Raw genomic sequence first — 24612 nt, 5'->3', positions numbered from 1 at the left:
AAACCTTCCATAGATCGTGAAATCTGCGATAGAAACTTTCTACCTTCATACCTGTTCTACATTCATACCTGTTCCTCGTGGGTGCTGTATACCACAGGGATTTCGGTGTGGTGCCCACAGTGTGTGCATGTAGCGGTCACGGTCAGGTGGGCTCCCGGGCTGTACTGCGTCACTTCAGCAGCCGCCCCCGGGCCCTGTGACGTATACGTTTGACAACATGAAAACACGAAAAGTGTCAAACACATTACAAAATCCAGGGGACCAACACATGTAGTCGGCTCAGTTCCTTGACCAAGATATCTCCTCCAAACTACTCACTAAACTAACAGCAGAAGTCGTCTAGCCAGTACACCGGACAGCCATTTTGTTCAAAACAACTTCTATTTGCCATGCGTAGAAGATAGAAGATCATAGAAAGTTCCTTTTTACTAGCCCATCCCACCCATTTCGGTTGAAATTGGTACGGTCCGTCTACCGGCGGTGCCTGGCTTGTTGCATCCCGGGAAGTGCTCCTCAGTCCAGGATACGCTCTGTTTTGGCCGATGGAGTTTTGGATACTCCACCGCTGGCCCTGGGGTCGGCAGGCAGGGCACGCGTCAAGTGTCACAGACACTGCAGCTCTACATGTACCTTTGGTTTTGAAACAACTTTGAAGATACCGTGAACACACGCACACATGATACAGGTACAAGTAACACGCATCATGAGATACTAGTACATAAAATAAATTGATCGAGAAAAAAAAAAAAGAGGAACTTCTTCGGGTGGGCCATTGTATACTGGCAAATGAATACTGCTTGGCCAATCTTGCACTGTTATCTCATTTTACGCGAACCCAACGTAAAAAAATACCAGTGCAAAAAAGAAAGCCCGATAAAGAAGCCTAAAAACACGCCAAAAATAGGCCAAAACCAAAACCTCTGCTCATATACAATGTGCTGCCTTTGCAGTCACCAAACTTGATCTGCATGGAGATTATTAATTACATAAACGACCATTGCAGTCTGGGTCTATAGCGCCTAACAACACAGAGAGAACTGACACAACAAAAGTACAGCGACTTTCGTAAGGTCTAAGACATGTAGATATAACTTTACAGACAAATTCATGGGTACAACGAAATTTATTAATATAACCTACGTACAAAACAATAGATTAGTCAACTAATACTACTTGTTTTAAGGTCTAAACATTCTTTGATATATTTACCTATTTGTACACAGTAAGGGTCATTACCTTCTAGGATGAAATTAAATTTATTTACAGCGTGAAATGTAACAAATTCTGTTGAGCAGGCGGAGAGAAGGTTGATCAGCTTTGTGCGTTTATCATTATATACAATTCAAAATAAAATGTTGTTCGTCTTCAATATCATTGGGACAGAATATAAAAAAGCGGAACACGGTAGCAGTAAATCTACCAGGTTTCACAACCAGTACAGGCTGCGTCAACGATCTATAATTAAGTTTTGAGTGGCTCTCTCATGAGCCTTGTTTTGTGGTGACCTATGAAGTAAAGTTATTAAAAAAATAAGTTATAACGCTAACTCTCACCTGAACAAGGTGGTCGGCCCTTCCGCAAGAAGGAAAGTCCTTCTTACAGCCAGGATTGGAACATGTCACGGCGCATTCCACCAATAACTTGAAATAAGTTTTCTTCTGAAATTCTCTCGAGTCAGCTTGTTGCATCTTGACGAGATAAGATACATGCGCTCATACACGTTCACGCGTACCGCATCATGTGCGCAATATCTATGCGTGTGGTAGCCGGTAGCGGCTACCGTCGGGCGACCACACGTAGTACTGATACTGCGTCACTGTTTACATCTCTAACACGTGCAGGCAAGGGGAACTTGACAAACACGTTCGCATTGTACCATAGTACCTCGGAAGTTTCACGCCTACTTTGGAAGTTTCTCGCGGTCAATCACCAGTACAATGAGAACGTGTTTGTCAGAGCTAGGGTGGGTGACACTATTGTTAAACTGAAATGTCAGTAGTTGCCGGAGTGACGGCAGCCGGACATAACGGAAGAAGAAGCTCGAATACCAAAACGTTGACTCATGGCCAATTCCCGGAATTTCGATCAATTTTGACTTTAGGACTTTTATTTGAACAGATCTTGTCTACATCCGGACGGGACTTACCCAAATTTTTGGCCATAAATTCCATTAAATTGTGAACATACAGAGTACTAAAGAATACTTACGGCGAGGAAAAGTATCTAAAATTACAAATACAAAAATTCTGCATGTAGAAGTTGTGTGCAAAAACACCGCTACGAAATAAGTTATTTTGCCGAATTCTACAATCTATAAGCTGTCCTGTTGGAGGGTATATCATATGTTTTCTACATCAGACGTTCTTGTGTAGGCGGTCATGGCGGTAGGCGCGTTCTGTTGTTCATGACTCATGCATGACGTCTCTTCACGAATGGGACTTCCCCTCTCAGTCACGTGACCACCTGCAGGCTGCAATGTACGTATTAAATGTTTTGAAAGTTTATCGTTGAATTCAGAAAGTTTGATGAATTTATTGGTTTATTTTGGGTCGAGGAGTAACACTATACTCTGGCTCATGGACAAGTTCCGCTTAAAAAAAAACAACAGTTTAACAAGAATTTAAACGTGTACTCGTAGTAAGGTATACGTGAAGCCACACTATGCTGTACAAACTATGCTGTGGAACGTAACTTCACTGATTGCCACAAGCAAAATGTTTTATCACTCTAATCTCTATTGGCAATCTGAAAAATATGCCTTAGTATTTGCATTATCTTTATACCTGTTCCTCGTGGCCACAGTAGACGATAGGAACTTCTGTGACGTGGTGACAGTACGGGCAGGTGGCGGTAACGGCCAGCCCGGCTCCCGGCCTGTCTTGGGCGACACGACCGGCAGCTGTTCCGACAGCAGTGCTACCGGGAACTGCAGCCGCCGCCGCCGGTTGGCCCTTAAACAAAGATACGAGAAATTTGGTCTTTGCGCGCTTTTACAAGTTTAGTCTCTTCAGACGTTAGAGATTAATTTTATGACATTTCGGCTTTCTTTTCACAGTAAAATTGCGCTTGTGTGAACTTCTTGTTTCACACGGGAGAGCTTTATCCTATACACGCAATCCAGCCCGTGTTTCGACTTTCTTTAGCTTAAAAAACGTATAAACCTAATACATACTCGTAGAAAATTCAAAATCTACTACTGGATAAATTACGGAGATAACCAGCCGCCCATAGACTATTGCACCCCGGCCACGTTTGTATACGTGCACGTAGCGGGTACACGCCTTCTCTGGGCGGCTGGTTGTATGGGCTGGCCGGCGAAAGAACACAGAACTCAATATCGATCAAAACTCCCACCCGCCCGGATCGGAGGCCTGCACAGGAGGCTAATAAAACAAAAAAATAGTCTAGTCCTCTACACCACGAAACATCACGGGATCGGACCGTGCTGGTACACTTAAAAGTTAGCCGTTCTGTGATATGGCGTCGACCGTTTCAAAAGGCGTCGACCGTTCACGAGACGGAAATTAGCAGCGCCGCATAACAAAATTGGTGAAATTCGACAAAACGATGAAGAAAGTCAGATAAATACATAAGAGTTATAAGTATAAACTAGTTGGGAATACATTGATTTGACTATGTTAATCTGCCTTGATTTGATTTGATTTGATTTATTAGAATTGCAAACAAGTACAATACTCGTGGACCACAGGCAGCGGGGGCTGGTGTTGTGGCCCACACACAAAACAATCACAAGCACACAAACAAGACACACATTTAAACCTAATATAAGTATATAAAAATAAGTATAAGGGTACTAAAAACAGCATAGATTAGAATACTAGTGTATCAGTCCATTTAGTACTAGATACAGTTCATGCGGTTTCTAGCCGCCAGAATGTTCTCCTGTCTGGGGCCACGTCTCCGGGTCAACTGGTGCTTCTGCTGTATGAGCAGGTGGGCCTGACACATGTTCTTAAATATACTAATGCTGCGGGCCTCTCTAACAGACTGAGGCAGCTGATTCCACAGTCGTGACGCATAAGGCAGAAAGCTGGCCTGGTACGTCTGTGTACGGCACCGAGGTAAGTGGAGGTGCGTAGCGTTCCGCAGCTGAACACGTGTCACCCTTTGGTCTCCTCGTGTGGTGGGAGTTAGTGGCTGGAGGTGAGGGGGACTAGTCCGTTCACCAGTTTGTACATCAGAACCATAGAATGGAACTGCCTTCTGGTGGACAGACTGTCCCATTCTAACTCCTGCATGACGACACTTGATGGTGTACGTCTCATGGCTCCGGTGATGAGGCAGCCGGCCTGGTAATGCACTCTCTCCAACATCTTGCTGGATGAGCAGGACAAGTCCCCGAGCAGTACGGCGGCGTACTCCAGTTTTGGTCTGACCATTGTGTTGTACGCCATTTCAAGTGCCTCCCGGGATAGCTTGCCCTGGAGTTTCCATAGGAAACCCAGGGTTCGCCTGGCCTTACTGGTTGTAATCTGGACATGTTCAGTCCAGCGTAAGGTTTGGTGAATGGTTGTTCCCAGGTGGGTGTAGAACGGCACTTGTTCAACTTCCTGCCCTGCGATGTATATGGGAGGAAGCTGCACCTTGCTTCTAGGGGACTTGATGCAAAGTACTTTGCATTTATCTGGGTGAAGTTGGAGACCCCAGTCGAGGAACCAGGTAGATACCAGCTCGAGGTCGATGTTAGTTGTTCTGGCCACTACCTGGGCGGTTGGTCCAGACTTGGAGAGCGAGGTGTCGTCAGCAAAACAGTTTATATTCGAGGAGCAGGGGAGTTCTTTTATGTCGTTGATGAACACAAGGAACAATAGCGGGCCTAAGATGCTTCCTTGTGGCACGCCAGCCTGCGTGCTTCCCCAAGTAGATGCAACGCCATTGATCACAACACGTTGCTGTCGTCCGGCAAGATAGTCCGCAAACCAGTTGTTCAGGGGCCCCTTGACCCCATAGCGGGACAGTTTATAGATGAGGCCATCATGCCAGACGGTGTCGAATGCTCGACGGACATCCAGAAAGACAGCAGCTGAACAGGAGGTGTTAGGGTCATCTATGGACTTGGCCCATTCGTCTACGAGACGCAAAAGCTGCAGCACTGTTCCATCCCCTTTCTTGCCTTTTTAATGAGCAAGGTCGATGGCAACAAACACCGTAAAAATCCGTGCCATACCAGGGTGCGTGCTTTGTTATGTTCCCCCATTATATTCTGTCTATTTGCCCCATTATACTAACCTGCATGCGCAGGTGATCGGTCCGTCCACACACGGAAAGCTCCCGCTTACAGTCAGGATTGGAACATGTCACGGCGCATTCCACCGATAACTTGAAATAAGTTTTCTTCTGAGATTCTCTCGCATCTGGTTGTTGCATTTTGTCCAAATATAGGTCAGCGGCAAGACACACTAGCAGCTTCGTACCTATTTAGTTCTATATGACTCATATAGTTATTGTCACTGCGGTAGTGCCGCTGGTAGTGCCCGGGTGTTCCGCAAAGAAAACATGCGCAACGTAAACGCTGACGGAACGAACTTTTGTCTCTAGCTGTCCTGACCTGAGACTCGGTCACATATCTCGATTTCCCTTTGAGTATTGTGTTGTGTCCCAAAGTGTGCCGCCCACGGTGGCCTAAGTTCAAACAAAGGCTAGCACCCGGCTGGCAGAGTTGACCAGGAGACTCAGGACCCGTAAAGTGAAACTTGGCAACCGTTCTGCCTGAGGAGATTGTTACACGCAGTTGTCGCAAGGTGAATGTCGGGAATCATATCCGGAAAACAAGCGTTTGGGGCGTTTTGAATGAAAGCCATGACCAACAAATCGGACTGGAGGGAGAGGGTAGACCGGGAACATTCGACCTGATGATGATGACGATGAATGAAAGCTGTCTCTGCGAAAAAGCTATATCTCAACCCAAACAAGCCTAGCCTGGGTACAATCCTATTTGTATACCGGTGTTCTCCCAATACTCGCTTCCCTACTTGTCAGATGTTATACCATACTCGCTTCCCTACTTGTTAGGAAGCGAGTGTGGGAGCCCCGGCGTACAAATAGGATGGTACCCAGGCTAAAACAAGCCATCACATCGAAAAGACATGGACGTACCGTAGTATTGTGTTTTCTACCTCCATGACAGAAATAAACGCCTACCCGCTAGAAGGCTGCGCATGCACCACCTAGTTTATTACTCCTTGGTAGATCAGTACATCAAAGTACATAAGGCCACAGCAAGTATTTTTTATGGATGACATCAACACGTGTATTCTTTCTCTTGATTCTGGAAAATGAAAAATAAAAAAAAAACAAGAAATTTTGTTGCTTTCTGATAGTGGTCAACATGCCCAAAATGAGAAAAGATGTCTGTTGCCATGCCGGAAGGTGGATGGCAGATCATGAACTATGAAGAGAGGAGACAAGAAAAGGCTCTGTTTTGTTTCTTACATTGACGCAGTGATATGTGATGCTGGCTGTGTATATGCGATGTTCCCACTGAATCAAAACCATTTGTACAATGATTGAGTCAACATTTTAAAATGTAGGAACCTTGTTTTTTTCGGCCCGCCTTTTCAAAAGGGAGAAAAGTTTTCTCCCGCTTGCATTAGATTTGGAGTCTGCGGAGGACGTCATCCATAAAATTTACTTGCTGTGGCCTAACAATACGAAAGTCATTTACGTTAGATGCTATAGTAAGCTGTTGCTATCTAAAATTCTACACACAGAAAAGTTTTGTGTCCAAAAACGCTACGAAATAAAAGACTTGTCACATTTGCTTGTATCGCCATTGCGTGCACGCGCCCAAACATAACGACGTCAGCATACATTAACTAGTGACGTCACTACAGCATATTATGGGCTGTCCGCCACCATTTCCCCGCAAATTTTTGTCGCCATTTTAGAGGAAGAACCAGACAAGGTTTTCTTCAAATTCGTCCCATCGGAGGGGAACAGAGCCGAAATTCAAGCAGTTTTGGATTCTATGGGACACATCGGATAATTTTCGTGGGGATCGTAGGGCTGAAAAAGGCGGGAAAGAGTCGAGTAAATGCGGAGCGGCACCGGCGCCCCCCCACCCTTGAGCTCCAGTGGACGTTGGAGTTTGGATTCGCGCCCAGAGTTTTTCTTTCGTATGGCGACTTGACATTGGTGTTTGGTGCTGGTTTTGACTGACAACTGCCTCTTGAACCCAATTTCTAAGATATCGTGCAGGTAAGTTGACTCGGTTGTCACCACAGACGCCTAATTCGCTTCAAACGTCGGGTTTCGACGACTAAAAATTACATGTCATAGCTAGACTACAAACGTACTGTACGCCGGTACCACGGCATACTGCGTTTGGGTTCAGTGTTTTTCCTCGCGAAAAACACCACAATCGGCCAATTTTAGACCCACCAAGACTTGTTTTATGGTCTCTACATTGTCTAGAGCTGTTCAGACGATGTGAAGAAGGTTTTATAGATTGCGTAGGAAGAATTTTATGCGAAGCGGGGGCGGAATCGTTTCTATCTAGTTGGTACCTGTTCGAAAAATATAGACATGTTTTGATGTGAAAACGCCGGTTTTGTTTTAGTGATAAAAGTCGTAGGACAAAATTATCCATTTTACCAATCCAACAAACATTTAGACACGGTAGATTTACACAGATTTTTCATTATTTTGCATGTCAGTATTGTGTTTTCTACTTCTTTAGGTGCCATGTAAATGACAACTGTAGGGTTTTTGCTATGTTGTAAGTAACCGCCATATCTTAAGTGTTCTAACTCTACCCTTTTTACTTTGACATTTGAAAGCTTTTATGTTTAGGTACAGCTAGATATGCCAAGTAAAATGCTCCTTTAGTACAAATGTATATAAGTTGACACAATAATATTAAGATGATCACAGTTAGGTTGTGTTGTACATGTACAAAGTGTACATGTATGTTTGCAAGCAGTTAGCTATGCCCCCCTCCCCCTCAAAATTTAAGCGTGATGCAATGATGCATTATGAAAAAATCATATCTCTACATCATATTAGTACATACACCCAAAAAATATTCTACTAAAGATTCTACAAAAATGTTCCTAAATTTGTCATTTGCATTAATTTGTATTGAGAATAAGATGAATTTCTAGCAGATGTCAGTGTTTAGATACTACAATTTAGTGAAAAGTCATCTATGACATGTGATTTTATTGTGTTGATTATGTGTTAGATGTATTTATCTGCATAGTCGGGCAAATTAAGGTTTCATACAAGTTTTAGCAGGTGTAAAACTTGTCTAAAAGTTAACGTTGTTTTCTTGTTTTCTGCCAACTTCAAAGCAAAATGTAAATTTTATGGGTGGGAAGCAAGCCAACCAATCAGAGAGAAGATTGCATAATGTTGTTTAGGGATAGGGGCTTCGTAAGAGGTAGGGTTTACCACAGTACAAGACTTTTAGTTATTATACATATTGTACATATTGAAGGTAAGATTGGAGCTCTTTGCTATTTTGGTGTAACTGTTTTATAACAAACATATCACACATACAGAAATGACCTCAATATCACGTCTCAATATTCATATCATAGTCAACACCAGACAAATTACACTATGAAAGCATAGCAAAATTCTTGTTTTCCGTTCCTTTTTGCTAAAACGGTGTAGCTGACATGGTTTGACTTAAATTGTTGTGACAGAGCGTTCTTTGATTTTGAACGTATACATAGATCAAAGAATGCTATTTCTGGACGGGAACTTAAAATCCCCCTTTCCCGGTAACTCCTGCTGTGAAATCTTAAAAGATAAATGACTTTACCATACCATAAATAATGTATCTATGTGTTTGTGGTCAGCACTTTTAGTTAGCATAATAACACGATGATTATGGCTTACATGTATGGACTGGCTATCTGTATCTAACAATAGACCAGGTACTTCTATTGTTTGGGCTAGAAAAGAACATAGTGGCCTACCTGTAGTTTTAGTTGTTTATGATGATGATTACATACAGTAGCAGTATTTTATTTTGTGTTGATATCTTTGCAAAACAAGGATATTTATTCTTTAATCTTGGAAATCACATTTTTTGGTATTCTGGAACTGATAAGTGCTCATTTTTTTGTAATATTAGCCTTTTTGTAACAAGCTGATTTGATGTATGTTTGGTCTAAAATTGTTTGTATCATTGTCACATATGCAAAGTTAAGACTAATCTAAATTCAAAGATCATGTTAAGTATTCTGAGGACAACTGCTTGCTAATGTCAAACAACATTAGAATGAGTATTTTATAAAGATGATTTTATAAAGCAGTTTTAAGATTGATTTTCAACCAGGGCACTGATGCAAAATTTATGATTAGTACATTCAAAATTCTATTGGCAAGGGAACAAAACAAAACAAAATCTTTACCTGTACACTTTGGCCTATCTTCATCAGGCATACCAGTACACACATGTACATGTGTAAATGTTATATCTTGCAGTAGTAAACACGAATTATTTACAATGAGCTTTTACTTTTTTCCCACATGACTTGAAGGACAATGTGCAGCGAGGTAGCCCTCTAGTAAGTGACAGATAATCCATTTGCAGCAGCCCTACATGTGTGCGTGGGTGGGAAGTGTTTTAACATTCTCAGCACAGAGTGTACGGGCGCGCAATCATGGACCTAAATTATGGCAACGTGAGGGAACTTCCCAATTGTCCATTGTCTTGCTGAAAGCATTTTTTTTAAACAAGGCCGTTTTATATATGAGAGGCTATAAAAAGCATGAAACAATTGGTCTAAATTTGTGACCTTGCTTTAGATCCGTAACAAGAAAAGGTAATGTATGAAATCAATAAAAAGATCAAGCAACAATATTGCTGTAGTAAAAAATACCATTTTAGTTTTCCTTTCGTAGGATTCTTTAACAAATACAGAATATTTTAGCATTCAATTCAATTCCTATCATGCATCGATTTTATGCCATATAAATTATAGTAAATGATTATATTTGTAATTTTATTAAAAGATTTAATTCTCTGTGCAAATGTTGCAAATGTTAGTAACAGTAGAGAGAAAATTGTACTACAAAATGTATTCTGCGTTTTGTGATACAGCCATACACATGTACATGCTCAGTCAGTGCTGCTTGTTTTTGGGTCTGGAAGGGTTGCAAAGCAGTATGGGTGAGGGGGTGAAGTCTGCCATCTCTGATGGCCTTGTCACTCTTGCCTTGAGTAAGACATGACCATATCACGACTCTCAGACTCAGAGTCCTTAAATATCTATTTGACCTTGTGTAGAAACTGGTAATGTGTCAATCCCTCCGAGAATCAATCATTTCTGGATGAGTTCTTTGAACTAAAAATCCAGGCTGTGTAACCGATATCCTCACCGCTACTTGGGTTACAGTGTTTATCATATTTTGGGACTAACTAATGCTATTTTGTTCCTGTGATCTGATCTCAGTGATAAGATGAACTTTAGTCTTCCTTGTCTCATGTTATATGGCCATGAGTGTTAACCATAACTCGAGAATACTGTACCGTGGTAGTCCCAAGTAATTATAATAATTGATCTTTTTCATTATGTTTGCTCATTGCTTATGTTTTGAGGTCAAAATTGCAAAATTTTGCTGTCGTTTGATAGTAGAATGTGATAGTATGAAATTAGAATATGCATGATCGAACTTGTGGTCAATTATTGAGCATAAATAGATGTTAATAACTTGATACACAACTTATATATGTACATTCAAATAGGAAAGGTCAGAAAAAGACATGGTACCAGCATGCTTCGCAATTTCATGCATTGTAATCCTCATACATATACATGTACAGGTACATGACCTATATACACTAGTAAAATACGGACATTGTACATGTATTTTTGCCCATTTTTGTTGTGGTTTTCTTTTCACTGTTTTTGTGGTGACCTCTTGAGCGAACTCATACCACAGTGACACTATGAGTATGAGTGTAAACAAGTATTTCCCATGTGCTTGTATTATGCTGAGGTCACATTTCCAAACTGGGGCCCGGTCAGGCAGTCCTATGGTATGGAACGAAAAGTATGGTATAAAAGACATCAAAGCACAAAATTGAAAAAAAAAATTAACAATGGGAACTATTTGTGTATAAATTGTTGATTTTTCGTCAAACGAAATGGCCTGGCCTGGCCCCAGTTTGGAAATATGACCTCAGCATTGGTAATACTACTGTGCAACAGAATGATTTTGACAGCAGAAACCCCCATTTTCTTTGTACCAATTGAACCCCAGCAAAAAATGAATTTACAGTAACTGATGTTAAAAAAAAAACAGTTACTCAAGCTACTGGATATGATTTTGGTTGGTTAACTTTTTTGGCATATCTTATTGCCTCAATACATGGATGTCTAACGTTCATCGACAAATCAGATGTTAAGGTATTGAATTTCTTATGATTTTTTTATTCCAAGGTTCCCGGTTGACCTTCCGCCATGTTCTGGAAGTTTGACCTGCACACGACGTCGCACATCGACACCCTGCTGGACAAGGAGGACGTCACGCTGACCGAACTACTGGACGAAGATGACGTCCTTCAGGAGTGCAAGGCTCAGAACAGGAAGCTCATAGACTTGTAAGTGTAGCTATAGGATGAGGGTGTTTTTGGAAGAGTGTATTTTTGCATCAGGGAGGACAATTTGGAAGATTATTTATTAGATGACGTCCTTCAAGTGTGCAAGGCTCAGAAGTCAGAACAGGAAGCTGATAGACTTGTAAGTGTAGTTTGATATGTGTACAGAGAAAACAAGCAAACAAGAATGCCCCTGCAGTTCCAAACTAGTTGTTGTGGGTTTAAAACCTATGCCTGAATGTCTTATACTAGTTATAGTCGGTCCTTCATTGTACGTTTTGGTAGTCCCTTAGAATCTAAGTTAGATAATTTTTCCCACTGAAGCTAACATTAAGAACTCTGTCTATATCTACAGTGACCACCTGTCCACATAGGCCAGATTTTATTGGCCCCTAAGTGGTTTTCTTAAGGCAGGTTTGGCTGTACTAATAAATGGAGTCTAACTATATATGTGTTGTTTGTTTGTTTAGCCTGATTCGGCCGGAGGTTATAGAAGAGTTAGTGAACCTGATCGTTTGTTTGTTTGTTTGTTTGTTTAGCCTGATTCGGCCGGAGGTTATGGAAGAGTTAGTGAACCTGATCACACAGGACCCTCCTGATGATGTAGAAGAGAAGATTCGGTACAAGTACCCCAACACGGCCTGCGAACTGCTCACCTCTGACGTCTCACAGATCAACGACAAACTCGGAGATGACGAGGTTAGGATTCAGAAGGGATACAGCTGACGATTTCTCCTTTTCTTGGCAATTTTCTGCATGAAAAGCATTAAAAGATTTAAAGATGAAAAGAAATTGCAAAGTCGTGTCATATTTGACATTTGGGTTGGTTCTATCATCAGCAACTATGCTAATTTAATAAAAAAATTTAACATTGATGAGATCACATGTAAGATTTAGGAGTCAACATGAAATTGCTCCAATGTTTTGGCACGAAGTTGTAATAGTTTTTCTAGTCATTAATGCATCAAAGTTAAAGAGTATCAGGCTACGCCATTGTATTACCTAAATTGTTGCGATTCCAATAGGTAAAGAAGTAGTACAATGTAATTTGTTTGTTTGTAATTGTTGTACTGTTTTGCAGGCCCTCCTGAATAAGTTGTGGGCTTTTCTGGAAGCAGAGCCCCCTCTGAACCCACTCCTAGCCAGCTTCTTCAGTAAGGTGATGGGCATGCTTCTGGCCAGGAAGACAGCAATGGTGAGTCAAAACACACTGTCTACTTTACTGTTCTAGCTAGGCACTAGTCTGGATGCCAGCCTTGTCAGCTTTAGTGTGCTTTCTCGGTCGCTTCACAGCCAAAAAGACTGGACCTGCACATATTCTATCCGTCTGTCATTTGAATATTTGTTTAGATTTTAAACAGAAGCAATGATTGGCCAATTTGCAAAGCACTTTGGTTGTGATTGGACCATGGTGGTATGGGGTCATCCAATCAGCATCGGCCCTGCCCAGTGCTTGACATTTGAATTAACTCATTACTTGACTTCATCACAAGACATAGAATATGTGCAGGTCCAGTATTTTTGGCAGCAAAGCAACCAAGAAAGGGTACTAAAGCTGAAAGGATGAAATCCAGGCTAGATAGATACAGGGGTGTCTAAGCATTTGTACAGATTCTACTAGATTCTTGTTGATTTCACAAAATTCATACAAATTTTGCTTCACATTGATGAAAATTTTATATATATATATATATGTCATACATCCAGAACTGGAGTTAAGGAACACAACATCATATCTGTATAACTGGTATAACCGCATTTCGGCGTAACACGTAGCTTAAAATAAGCTGACGAAAAATTAGTCTTAGAATGCTTGGACACCCCTCAAAATAAGTCTCTCTCTAGTATGATCTTCACATTTAAAAGCTACAGCCTTACCAAGTTGCAGGCAACATTCTCATTTTCGACGTTTAAAGATCTGTAGATTACTACAGAACAAGATTGTAAAATGTCCTTTTATTGAAGTCTATGATAATAAATTTTCAAAGTGTGAACATTCTAGAGAGAGGCTTATTCATTGGAAACACTCTTCAATAGTGCATTTCGGAAGTTCTATTCTTTTCTTAGTCAGTTTTGGATATTTCAAAATGCCACAAAATGAAGCATTTTTTTGTACAGGAAAATCATAAAAATTGTAGTCTTGAAATCAAAATTGTACTTTTATATTTGGATTATATTGGGTATGTCATGAACAATTGTAGCAAATTTATGTTGAATCTCAGCAACAGTGTCAGTATAGTAGTAAAATGTTAAACTTTTCAGTGTCAGAATGGACTTTTGTTTGTAAGAAGGCCATTGTTATAGAGTGTTTCCAATAACTTAGATTTCAATAGAACTAAATCAGGCTGGAAATACAAACTTGCAAAAATGCTATGAAACAAACCAAAAGATTTTTGGCTAGAAGTTTTTGTATTGTTGAATGTATGATTTTTTACAAGTCATTGTGTTTTGATGAATTAAATATAAAGTCATTAAATTTTGCAATCCAGTGACTCTGCTAATTTAAAGTCTTACTGTACAAAACTGAAAATGTATTTCCAGCCCTAGTTTTCTCATCATATCAAATATGAAGTAAATTGACATTTGGCATAATACATTGTGTAATGTGATTTGTAATTTGACATATACCATTTTTTCATTGACTGCCATGTACATGTAAATTTTGTTCTAAAAATGTTAAATTTACCATAATATTGAATGCATTGATAGCATCAAAACGTGTCTGAAAGGGTGTATGTCTGTCTATTCTTCCAATACATTTTGATGCCATCATAGTCTATCAAATAAATTTCATCTAGTTAAAAAGTCTTTGTTAGTATTGAACTAACTTTGATAGTCTGTTAGTCTAACACTTAAGTATGAAACCAAACCTAGAATATTTAACAAAAGAGTAACAGTAATATAGTCAACAGAAACATAGATGTTAGACATGAAAGTGTGTTGTGATTCAAGTTTATTATGTGATATCTAAAGTACGTATTATTTCGGGGGTTTGTATTAGGACATAAGATAATATTATTGTTGTTCTAACATTTTTCGTGTTGATTTAACATTAACATAGAACAAGTTTTAAACACATTGTAATAAGACAACAATGCTATGTATAGAGACCTTAGGATAAGCATTGTGTAACTATGGGAGGGGAGGGGGGAACCCAGTGTTGTTAGTATATAACATACTTGTGTAGTGAAAACTGTGCATCTGTAGTGTATGGGCACATTTTCCCCACACTGTCCTCTATGTATGGATGTGTGTTGAAGGGAATAGCTGTGGTCCACTGGTTAGTTCTGATACTTTAACCAATATCATGCTATGGTGACACGTTTAGTATGATAGTGGTTGAACAAAACTATAGAAGCACATCATGTCAAAATATTAGACTGTACCCCCCCCAAAACAAGATGGTACGGTCTGTTTCATGTTTTCATAGAACATGCCATTATACAACATATTTTCACAAGAAAAAATGTATTAATACTATTTGAGAAAGAAATTTTAAAGGTGGAAATTGATTTTTGTTGTTACTAATATGTTTTTAGTAGGTTTAACTCTCCAGAATGAAAGCACTCTTGGTCTGACCTAAGCTTATATTAGTATGTCTAGCGTACATGTATAGTTGGTGCATGAAAAAATTAGGTAAGGTTTTTTTGACAAGAAAGCTATATGGTTGGTGCCTGTTTTATTGTATTGGACCTGGTTTAAGATTTACTCATATATAGGTAATGAATCCATGTTAATATCAATAACATTAAAAGTCTGTTTTGAAGTATTCCATCATTATACACTCTAGTTACTTACTTGTTTAGCTTATAAAGACACATGTTTTGTTAGATGTAGTCTGTTGTTAACCACGTTCAGACCAAGAGGGCTTTCCGACATATGACATTTGTTTTTCCAACCCAAACTTCAAGACTGAATACCTTTCTTCCATTTTGTAAGGATAGAAAACTATGTAAGGATAGAAAACTTTCGACTGAAAAAGAAATTGCATCAACGTTGGCCCCCCCACCCCCTTTCTTGTCCCAAAAAGTACAGTTATACAATATTATTGATTAAACATGCCATTGGATAACTTTTGAAGTTGTACATGAAGTACAGAAATGACACCGTGAATATAGAAATTGTACTTGCAAATTAGTTATGAATTCTACAAAAAGAAGTGGCCTATTGTCTTGTAAGTTTCTCAATGTGTGAAACTGTAAAAAAAAAAGCAGTAAGAATTGAAGGTGTCCAGTGAGTTTTGGGTTGGAAAGCGGCATATTTTGTCCTGTAGAAAAGACTGTGTTTTTGTGTTTTTATGAGCGATAGAGCCATGGAATCGCTGCCTGGTTCTGTGTACATGCGAGGTTCTGGTATTGACTGGCGTGCCTGTGTTCTCTCTGTTCTCTTTTCCCCTCACAGCCTCAGCAAGATTGGGACGAAGGTTACAAGGTAGTGGTCGTGATCCCCACAAGCTATCCTCACCCACCTGCCCCTGCCTTGCCTTGCTGCTATGCACAGTACAGTATAAAAAAAGGAAAAAGAAAGAAAAAGAAAAGCCCTAAAGGCTTAAGAGCCGTCAGTAAACGTAATAAAAAGAAAGCTGCCGCAAACGCTAATGAAACTTGTCCCAAGTCTAGGAAGATCACCCTCTTGTACAGTTTTGTCTTATACTATTGACAAGCATAGAAAATTTTCGTTAAAGTGTTGGCTTATTTCAAGTTATAATAGAGAAGTTGTCAACATCTTGTATTTGCAATATACTTGAAAGTCTTTTTGTGGCAACGCCTTGCAATTGTGCAGAGGCATTTTTATAGCATTATGATTGCTCTGAAAATGTGCAAATTTGTACATGATACCCACAGTTACAGAAATGAGAAAAGCACTTGTAAATTTGTGACTGTTTTTAGATGATTGTGGTTCTATGAATGTTACCTTGTGTTCAAAAATGTGCTGCCAAATTTGCAGTTTTTTTTTTATGTTGTGAGTTTTTTGGAGCAAAACCGTGCAAGAGGGACTTCTTCCAGTATTTACTAACCTTCACTCGCAAAAGTTTACATCGTAATATGGAGACAAACTCAAGGCTCAGCACCCAATCACTGTGCAATATTAATATACCTACTTTTATACAAAAGGGCTAGTAAAGTTATACTGTTGTGTGTCCCATTGTGTAATATATGTCTGTGTACCACCACATTTGAGCAAGGGCAATACGTCAAACTCTACTTATTTCTTGTGTTGACAACGTTTGTTTTGTTTTGTTTTGTTTTGACCCTATCTTACTTCCCCTTTTCCTCCGCTTTGCGTTTGTATCCCTCTTACTATCCTAACGCTTGCCGCGTAGACGCAACCGTTGTACCGTCTTTTAAAAACCGTACGGAAGAAGCTAAAATTTTTGCTACGACTAGCTTTTTGCTTTTGGGTACCAGATTTTTCTGGATACAAGACTCTTGTTTCCTCTTGCACTGCCCTCTCTTTTTCTTTGTGTCATATTTGTGTTTTTTTTATTACGACAGTCGTTGTAAAGTAGTTCTAGTTGTATGCAAATCACCACAAGTGCCAAGTCAAAGGCCACACGGTCTAAGTGCCAAAACTCGATAGTTTTCTCCTAGTATTGTGCCAAAAATTCACGTACAGTTTGTGTGTTCCAGCCTGTGTTGTCGTTGTCGCTCTGTCTCACGCCTTCTGTCTCCGTTCTTCTTGCTCTGTCAGTGTTGTTCCACGATGCTGTAAGGAAAGAAAAATCTGTAGGGAACATCTCAATCGTGCAATGTGATTTGCAGACGAAATTTGTACTGTTCCTCAAAAATCGACACAAAAATTTTACTACCAAAAAAATAGGTAAACATGCCAATTTCTTTAGGCGCCTCAGGGGGAGGCATTTTTCAAATGTTGTTTAGAAAGAACATTTCAACTTCGAGACTGTCCCCATCCTCGGTATACATCGCATACCTTGAGAACTTCTCTGCAGATCCTGTTTGTTTTTATGGTTTGGATGATTTTAATTTCCCTGTTTTCGTTCACTAGCTCCTGTGCCAGTCCTTCTCAGGAAGCTGGACTTGAAAGCTGTGGCAGCTTTTTCGTTCCCTCTCTCATATATATAACATAGAAATAGAAATATACAAACAAGAAGCTAAACTTAGTCTAGGGCGAGATTAAAAGGTTGTTTTGTGTGGGATGTTTTTGCAGATGTTGGATTTCCTGAGACAGAAGGAGGATGTGGTAGGGTTGCTGATCACACATCTGAGCACGTCGGCCATCATGGACCTCCTACTGCGCCTGCTTACCAGCGTAGACGCACCAGAACTACGGACAGAGATGCTCCAGGTAAAACTCACAACACAGCTGCTGATCCATCGAGCTTCTCAGGGCCTTAACCTGTGTTACACAACCTCTCCATTTCAGGGGCTGATTGAGCCTCTTCCCGAGAGCTTTTGGCCATTCTTAAAATAATATCACCTGGTGGAAATTAGTCATAGGAGGTCAGGATTCGTTAAAAAACTCATTGGAAATCAGTCCAATAGGAGCTCAAGATTCTCTGTCACTTAGTCGTAAGCTCGAAATCCTTCTTTTTTTCTGCATATCTGCACTTGTGCAGGTAACATTGAAAATTGCCTGCATCAGACAAATTTTACCTGCACCACTCAGATTTTGAGAAGTATGGATCATACTAAAAACTGTTCAGAAAGCATTGCCATTATTGCTTTTATACTTAGTAGGCACTGAAGAAAATAATTGATGATGTGTGTAAGATGCAAATTGAGTGCTTTTTTCTTGCATATCTGTTTTGTGTTGTGATCTGAGATCCAGATTTTTGTGTCCCACAGTGGTTGGATGATCAGAAGCTGATCCAGAGGCTGATAGAGGTCCTGGATCCCACAGGAGACGAGGAAGTAAGATCCAACAGCACACAAACAACAATTTGCGTACTTTTCCAAAATTCAGGGCTCGAAATTAATGGTGTCCCAAAGGCCAGTGACCACTAACACAACAAGCTGGGACAACTAAAAAGACAATTTGGGACATTTTTGGGATAACAGAAAAATAATCAACATTAGAATGTCAGCCCTTCTTTTGTTTGGGTCGGGAAAAAGCTCCCCAGAATTTCCCGTTTACTCTGCAACTATAGCGTACCTGGAAGTCACTTCCTAAAAAACAGGTTGGGACAGTTCATCCTCACTTCAGGACAATTGAAATTTATTTTCGAGACAGTGCTGGGACAATAGGAAAAAAAGTTAATTTTGAGGCCTGATTTTATAAAGAGTAGTTATAAAGACACACACCTAGACCTGTTTTTTTTCCCCTGAAAACAACCAGAACCAACAAATTACATTGGTGTGGCCTAACTGTGAGATTGTTTCCCGTGTGTTCAGAAACACAGCAATGCTGCCCAGTCGCTGTGTGACATCATCAGACTGAGCCGAGAACACATGTCACAGCTGCAGGAACAGGCAGAGAACGACCCACTTCTCACCACCATGGAAAAGTAAGGTTTTAGTTTTACAAAGAGCATCAGTGTGATACCTTTTGGTGAATTTGATGCTTACATTCCAGAAGAACTTTGGTGCCATACCTTTTTTTCTTGTAAAATTGTTTTTCACATATTAACAAAAAAGCCTTGGTGGGATGCAAAGAACGTTATAGTGATACCTTTTGTGAATTTGATTCTCACACTCAAATACATTGGTGTGATGTAGATTTTCTCATTTAAAGAGAACATTGATACGATACATTTTTGAATTTGATTGTCATTCACAGAAACGTTAGTGTTATACATTTTCTGTGAATGACTGTCCCATTTCAAAAGAACTTCGGTGTAACACCAGTTTTTGTGAATGTGATTCTCTTATTAGAGAAGATAGAGAAGAAATAACATTAACAATACTTAGTAGTAGTCTTCAGGGTGCATGTATCTGTGTATAAGCCACAATAGAAGCTGCACACGACCACAACACCAGACCTAGAGACACTGCTACCATCGTTTTTCAAGATATAAGGATGCCTACTACAGTACTCAGAAAAGAAACGCAAGGAGCTTAGAGAGCTCGCAAGGCAGAAGACACAGTGGAAAGAGATGAAGAAAGACTGAATGTGGCTACAGGGCGATTCCACACGACTGTAGACACGGAACACAGTGGATGATGATGATGATGATGACTACAGTACTACGTAACAGTACTCCTGTATAACATATTTACACCTGTTGCAGACAAGAGACAGTAGAAGAGCTGCTGAATGTGATCCTGAACGGTGAGAAGACAGAGTCAGCCCTGGTCAACGGCATCTCTGTCCTGCTCACACTACTGGAGTTCAAAAAGCCAGGGTTAGTTCTTCTGCAGTCTGTTCTCTGTTTTTCATCAGGGATTTGATAACTGTAAATCTTGAATTGTTTGCTATGGATTTTTTTATTCAAGAGAAGCTCAAATTGTCCTGTAGGCTTATTTTCATTCAGGGAAGAAGTAAGGGTCAGACAATATATAACAAAGATACAGCTTACAAAATTTTTGCGATTTTCATGATATTGTAAATGTTTGGTCCCCGTATTTTACTACTTAATGCTATGAATTGTTGCAATTGTGAACTCAGAACAACACAAAAATATCCTTTTATTAGTTTTAACTCATGTGAAATTATGTCCCAGTGAAAATGAAAGCACTTAAAAAGAGTCAGTGTAACATATTATCTCTATGCAATTCATTAGCATTACCCCCCACCCCCCCATATGCAGACCACAATTCTTTTAATTGTTAAAATATCATTATTGAAACTTTTTTTTTGGCATGTAGTAGTTTTTGTAGAAGAAAGGCCAAAGACCATGGCTATAGTTTTTATGGAAATGGAGCTTTGGCCTTGGTCACTTTTGTAAAATGTGCACTTTTGTATTCTGTCATAGAAATTAGGCATCAAAAAGTATCAATGGCTTGCACTAAAATTGCACCACTAAAAGAATGTATCCTGATTTCTAATCAATTGCAATGTAACCTTAGTTTTTAATATTTGTGGACTTTGTATACTATGACTGCTTGATTTTAGAATTTTCACATTTGTATCTTTATGATTTTTATATTTTAATGAAACTCATAGTCAATCTCATCTCACTAACACATATTTAAGCAGGGTTGGTTTGCAATGATAGAAAAATGAAAATGAAATGGATAAATATGTGGCAAATTTTCTTAAATAGATTTTAAGAAAAAAATTGGCTATATGATAACATTTGTTTGATAGCTACTGCCTGCTTTGAGATAATCATGAAAAAGAATTGTATCATCATAAGATGAATCTAAAAAAGAAATTGTAAAAAAAGTTTCAAAAAGAACAAAATCATCTTTAGGCTCACCTTTGTATCAAAGAAAAAGGTACATTTATACAGCCCCAATTTGGCAATGTACCCAAACCCTGACAGAGACATGTACAGGCTTATGGCCTGATGGAGAAAAGAGCTTTTGAGTTTTTGTGTGCGGGCTGCTGGCAATGTGATCGCTGAGCCATTTCTCAAAGTTCTCAAAATTAGGCTAAAACTACAAAAACTCGGCAAACCCAACCCCAGCCCACCCTGCCTCCCGCGCGCTTCACGCCTGCTCACCGATGTCACCACCATAATGTCGGCACTCCGCTCTCTCCTAAGTTTGCAGTATTTCTGGTCATGCAGCCCGGACGGACAGGACCAGATGACCCCGCTCGACGCCGAGCGTCTGGCCCAGGGCGTGAGTAGCGCCATCCTGGGGATCACTCCCAGGCTGAAGGAACTGCACCAGCTACTGATCGAGCCGCCCAAGGTAAAGGTTAGGAAACAAACAACATTTGTTTTTTTCTTCAAGAAGTTTTAGTTTGTTGTAATAATCATTTGATAATTTTAATGACAGAAGAAAAATAACTGTTGATGATTATTGCTCGAGAAACTGGACAGTGGACCAATCTAGAAAATATTTGATCATCATATTATGCACAGCATTTCTTTATGTCTGATCAAACCTGTACTACTACTAGTAAAATATAAGTTCAGAATCTGTATAAGTACCACCTGACCTTGTTCTTTAAATCTTTATCAAAGTTAGTTTTAAACCTGTGTACTGCAAGTATTTTCTTCAAATCTCTTGAAAAGTCAGTACAGACATTTTCTACTGTCCCCTTTCTTTTGGTCTACTTTATGAAAGTGTCGAAAATATTCAGTACCTACAATTCTGAAAGTGTATTCTTGTACCTGTTAGCAACGTCCGATGCCGACATCTGTTGGTACGATGGACCCTCCGTTTGGGAACACCAGACTGCATGTGTGCCGGCTCATGGCTTCCTTACTCCTCACCAACACCCACCAAGTCAACATCGAGCTGGCAAACCTCGGCACACTCGACATCATGCTGGTATGGAGGGTCTTAGTTTTTAGCCTGGTTACCAAACCTATTATAGCTCCCGAGTCCTACAGCCTCTCCGCGGGAGAGAATGTAGGACTCGGGAGCTATAATAGGTTTGGTAACCAGGCTACTTAGTTTTTACTTCTGCATAAAGGCTCGTATGATGGTCCTAGTTTTTACTTTTGTGTAAGGGCTTGTATACTGGTATGGATTGTCATAGTTTTTACTTATTGAAGACATACATGTAGGAGAACTTTATTGCATGACTATATTGTACTCAGTACAATGGTATGGCAACAAGTATTGGACATAGTACAAAAAAAAACTGTGTAAGGGCTTGAATGCTGGTATGGATGGTTACAATTTTTACTTCTCTGTAAGAGCTTGAAATACCACCTGCATAAGCAGGTTAGTGCAAGGTAAAATCGGAGCTGTGCGAGTATTTCTGATGGCTATACTGAGTCATATACTGAGTTTATATGTACATTTAGGTGTATGTGGATTTTTATGTGCTACATTGACTGTTACCATCTATGAAGTCCATCTAAGAAGTAATGGCAATGGCAAGCTAATGCTTCTTCCTTACACAATGCTATTAAGCTATACTGTGGCCAAATTTGATCTTGAAATATTATGCTCTAAAGATTGCATACATCCTGGAAGTCTAAAATACTGGTACTGATTTCTTGTTGTTTTTTTTCTTTCTCAGGATTGCTTTTTCCAGTACACTTGGAACAACTTCTTGCACACCCAAGTAGAACAGTGTATAAACACCATCCTGACCAACCCCCCTTCAGACGACTCTCCCAACCAGGAGGGCAACCCAGAACCCAAACACCCTCTAATAAACAATGTAAGTATTGTGTGGAGCAGTGCAGGGATGCCACCTCAGCGTGCAAAATGCCCTGGGCAACCAAATTTTACTTGGGGCAACCTATTTTTGAACCTAGGTTGCCCAGTGTGCTACCTGAATTTTAAGAATGCCCCTCCCCCCAAGACCATGCCCACTTGGCTTGCACCACTGTATCAGGCAGATGCTTTTTAATTTTAGGTATTAATGGCTATTTCTAGTATCAGTTAACTAAAGGCTGTTAGAAATGTTGTCAAAGGCTTATGTATCTAGTTAATTTGAGAAAAGGAGTAACTTAATTTATGATGGGCAACCTAATTTTTGCCATAGGTTGCCCACTATTTTGTACACTGCACCTAGTGGTGGATGCAGGTACTACACATAAATTGTGACACCTGTTGTGGTGTATTGTGTGTAGCAGTGCAAGGATGACCCCTAGTGGTGGTTGCAGGTACTGCACATGAAATGACACCTGTTGTAGTGTATTGTATGTAGCAGTACAAGGATGCTCCCTAGTGGTTGGTGCAGGTACTGCACATGAAATGACACCTGTTGTGGTATAGAAAAGTAAGTTTGGGAAGCTAGACATTTTTCTATTCTTTGAAGTAGTCATCAGGACTAGTATACCACATCAGATTTTGCTGTTTCTAAAGAGCCTCCTTGTGGATGATGTTGGAATTTTACCAGAAAACTCAGAAAGCTGGGATGGTCATTCATTGTGAAAGGCATCTTATATCCTATTGTTGATATGCCAAACATAGCCTTGAATTGGACATAACTGAATTGATGGCATTTCAGTGCCATAAAACTATATTGAGGCTTGCAAATCTGTACTTCTTTTGCATCTGTTGTATAGTCATAACTATTTGCATTGTTTTTCTTAGACACTGTTGCTTTTAATAACGATGATATTTGTCTGTCGCTGCAGCTTTTGGGCCAGTCGAGAATCATCCAGAGGATATTGGATAAGTGGGAAGAAGATCAACAAATAGAGTAAGTAGTAGTTTCTCTAACAGTTGGAAAGGCTCAAAGTAATTCCTACATATTATACAGACTAGTGGAGGTAAACTTTAAGTTATTTATGTGCTCTTAAGTCTAAGACTTTCTATCCACCATACATGACTCATGAACTATATTTGATAGAACTGTGTAAAATTTTTAGGTTAGGTCCTCCAGTACATTTCTCGGTCTGGCTTCATTGTTGAAGATTCAAGGTCCTTTCCCACTTCTGCTGCAAGCTTGCTGGCAGCTGACAAGGCAATAGTTAACACTCATATGTATACCAAAAATAGATTTAGAGCCCAGATACAGATTAATAGAGAAATAACTGTTAGGCACATTGTGTTTTATACAGAACACAAGGTGGAAAATGCTGAGGGAACTAACTGTTTGACACAATGTGTTTTTATTACAGAAGTCAAGGTGGAAACCGGCGAGGATACATGGGGCATCTCACTAGGATAGCTAACTCCCTTCAAACTTGCCTTGAGAAAGGACCCAATAAGGACCTTGTCAAGGAGATCTTTAAAGGTAAGGTAGAAGAAAGTGTTGAAAGGTTTAAAATTATTAGTTTTAATTCTTTAATCTAAAGCAAATTGAAGTAGATCCTATGCTTATAATATGCAAAGTCCCTAATCCACAAAAAGTAATAATGCAAAAAAAAGTAACTATGTAAGGATGTAAGTTGCCCTGTAATTTTGTTTGTCACTTTAATTTTGCAGAGGTTCCAGAGGACTATAGAGAGAGATGGGAAACCTTTGTCTCAGGGTCTTTAGCTGAAATCAACAAGAAAAATACAGTAGATTTGGTAGGTCTTTACATGTACACTACTCTAACTTGTAGTTCACACTTCT

The 24612-nt window shown here is 39.7% G+C and overlaps 1 protein-coding gene across 15 annotated transcripts in view; it reads left to right on the top strand.

Annotated features, from left to right (window-relative positions):
• Nucleotides 1-6834: 6834 nt before the first annotated feature.
• Nucleotides 6835-24612, top strand: part of LOC109463574 (serine/threonine-protein phosphatase 6 regulatory subunit 3-like) — a 32332-nt gene continuing 14554 nt past the window's right edge. For 4 of the 15 annotated variants that reach the window (XM_019760417.1, XM_019760413.1, XM_019760421.1 and 1 more), the window contains exons 1-15: nucleotides 6835-7218; nucleotides 11418-11578; nucleotides 12115-12274; nucleotides 12657-12770; nucleotides 15977-16006; nucleotides 17744-17881; nucleotides 18382-18447; nucleotides 18928-19040; nucleotides 19764-19877; nucleotides 21183-21339; nucleotides 21766-21918; nucleotides 22619-22762; nucleotides 23688-23752; nucleotides 24174-24289; nucleotides 24481-24566. In XM_019760417.1, coding sequence (XP_019615976.1) covers nucleotides 11439-11578; nucleotides 12115-12274; nucleotides 12657-12770; nucleotides 15977-16006; nucleotides 17744-17881; nucleotides 18382-18447; nucleotides 18928-19040; nucleotides 19764-19877; nucleotides 21183-21339; nucleotides 21766-21918; nucleotides 22619-22762; nucleotides 23688-23752; nucleotides 24174-24289; nucleotides 24481-24566 — 1596 coding nt within the window. In that variant the 5' untranslated portion in view covers nucleotides 6835-7218; nucleotides 11418-11438. The remainder of the gene's footprint in view (nucleotides 7219-11417; nucleotides 11579-12114; nucleotides 12275-12656; nucleotides 12771-15976; nucleotides 16007-17743; nucleotides 17882-18381; nucleotides 18448-18927; nucleotides 19041-19763; nucleotides 19878-21182; nucleotides 21340-21765; nucleotides 21919-22618; nucleotides 22763-23687; nucleotides 23753-24173; nucleotides 24290-24480; nucleotides 24567-24612) is intronic. The other 11 variants (XM_019760422.1, XM_019760420.1, XM_019760418.1 and 8 more) reach the window with 7 other exon arrangements.

Source organism: Branchiostoma belcheri, unplaced genomic scaffold, assembly GCF_001625305.1.
Source record: "Branchiostoma belcheri isolate BF01 breed outbred unplaced genomic scaffold, Haploidv18h27 scaffold128, whole genome shotgun sequence".
NCBI lineage: Eukaryota > Metazoa > Chordata > Leptocardii > Amphioxiformes > Branchiostomatidae > Branchiostoma > Branchiostoma belcheri.
The sequence above is the reverse complement of the archived record's forward strand: the minus strand, read 5'-3'. Positions and strand labels throughout refer to the sequence as shown.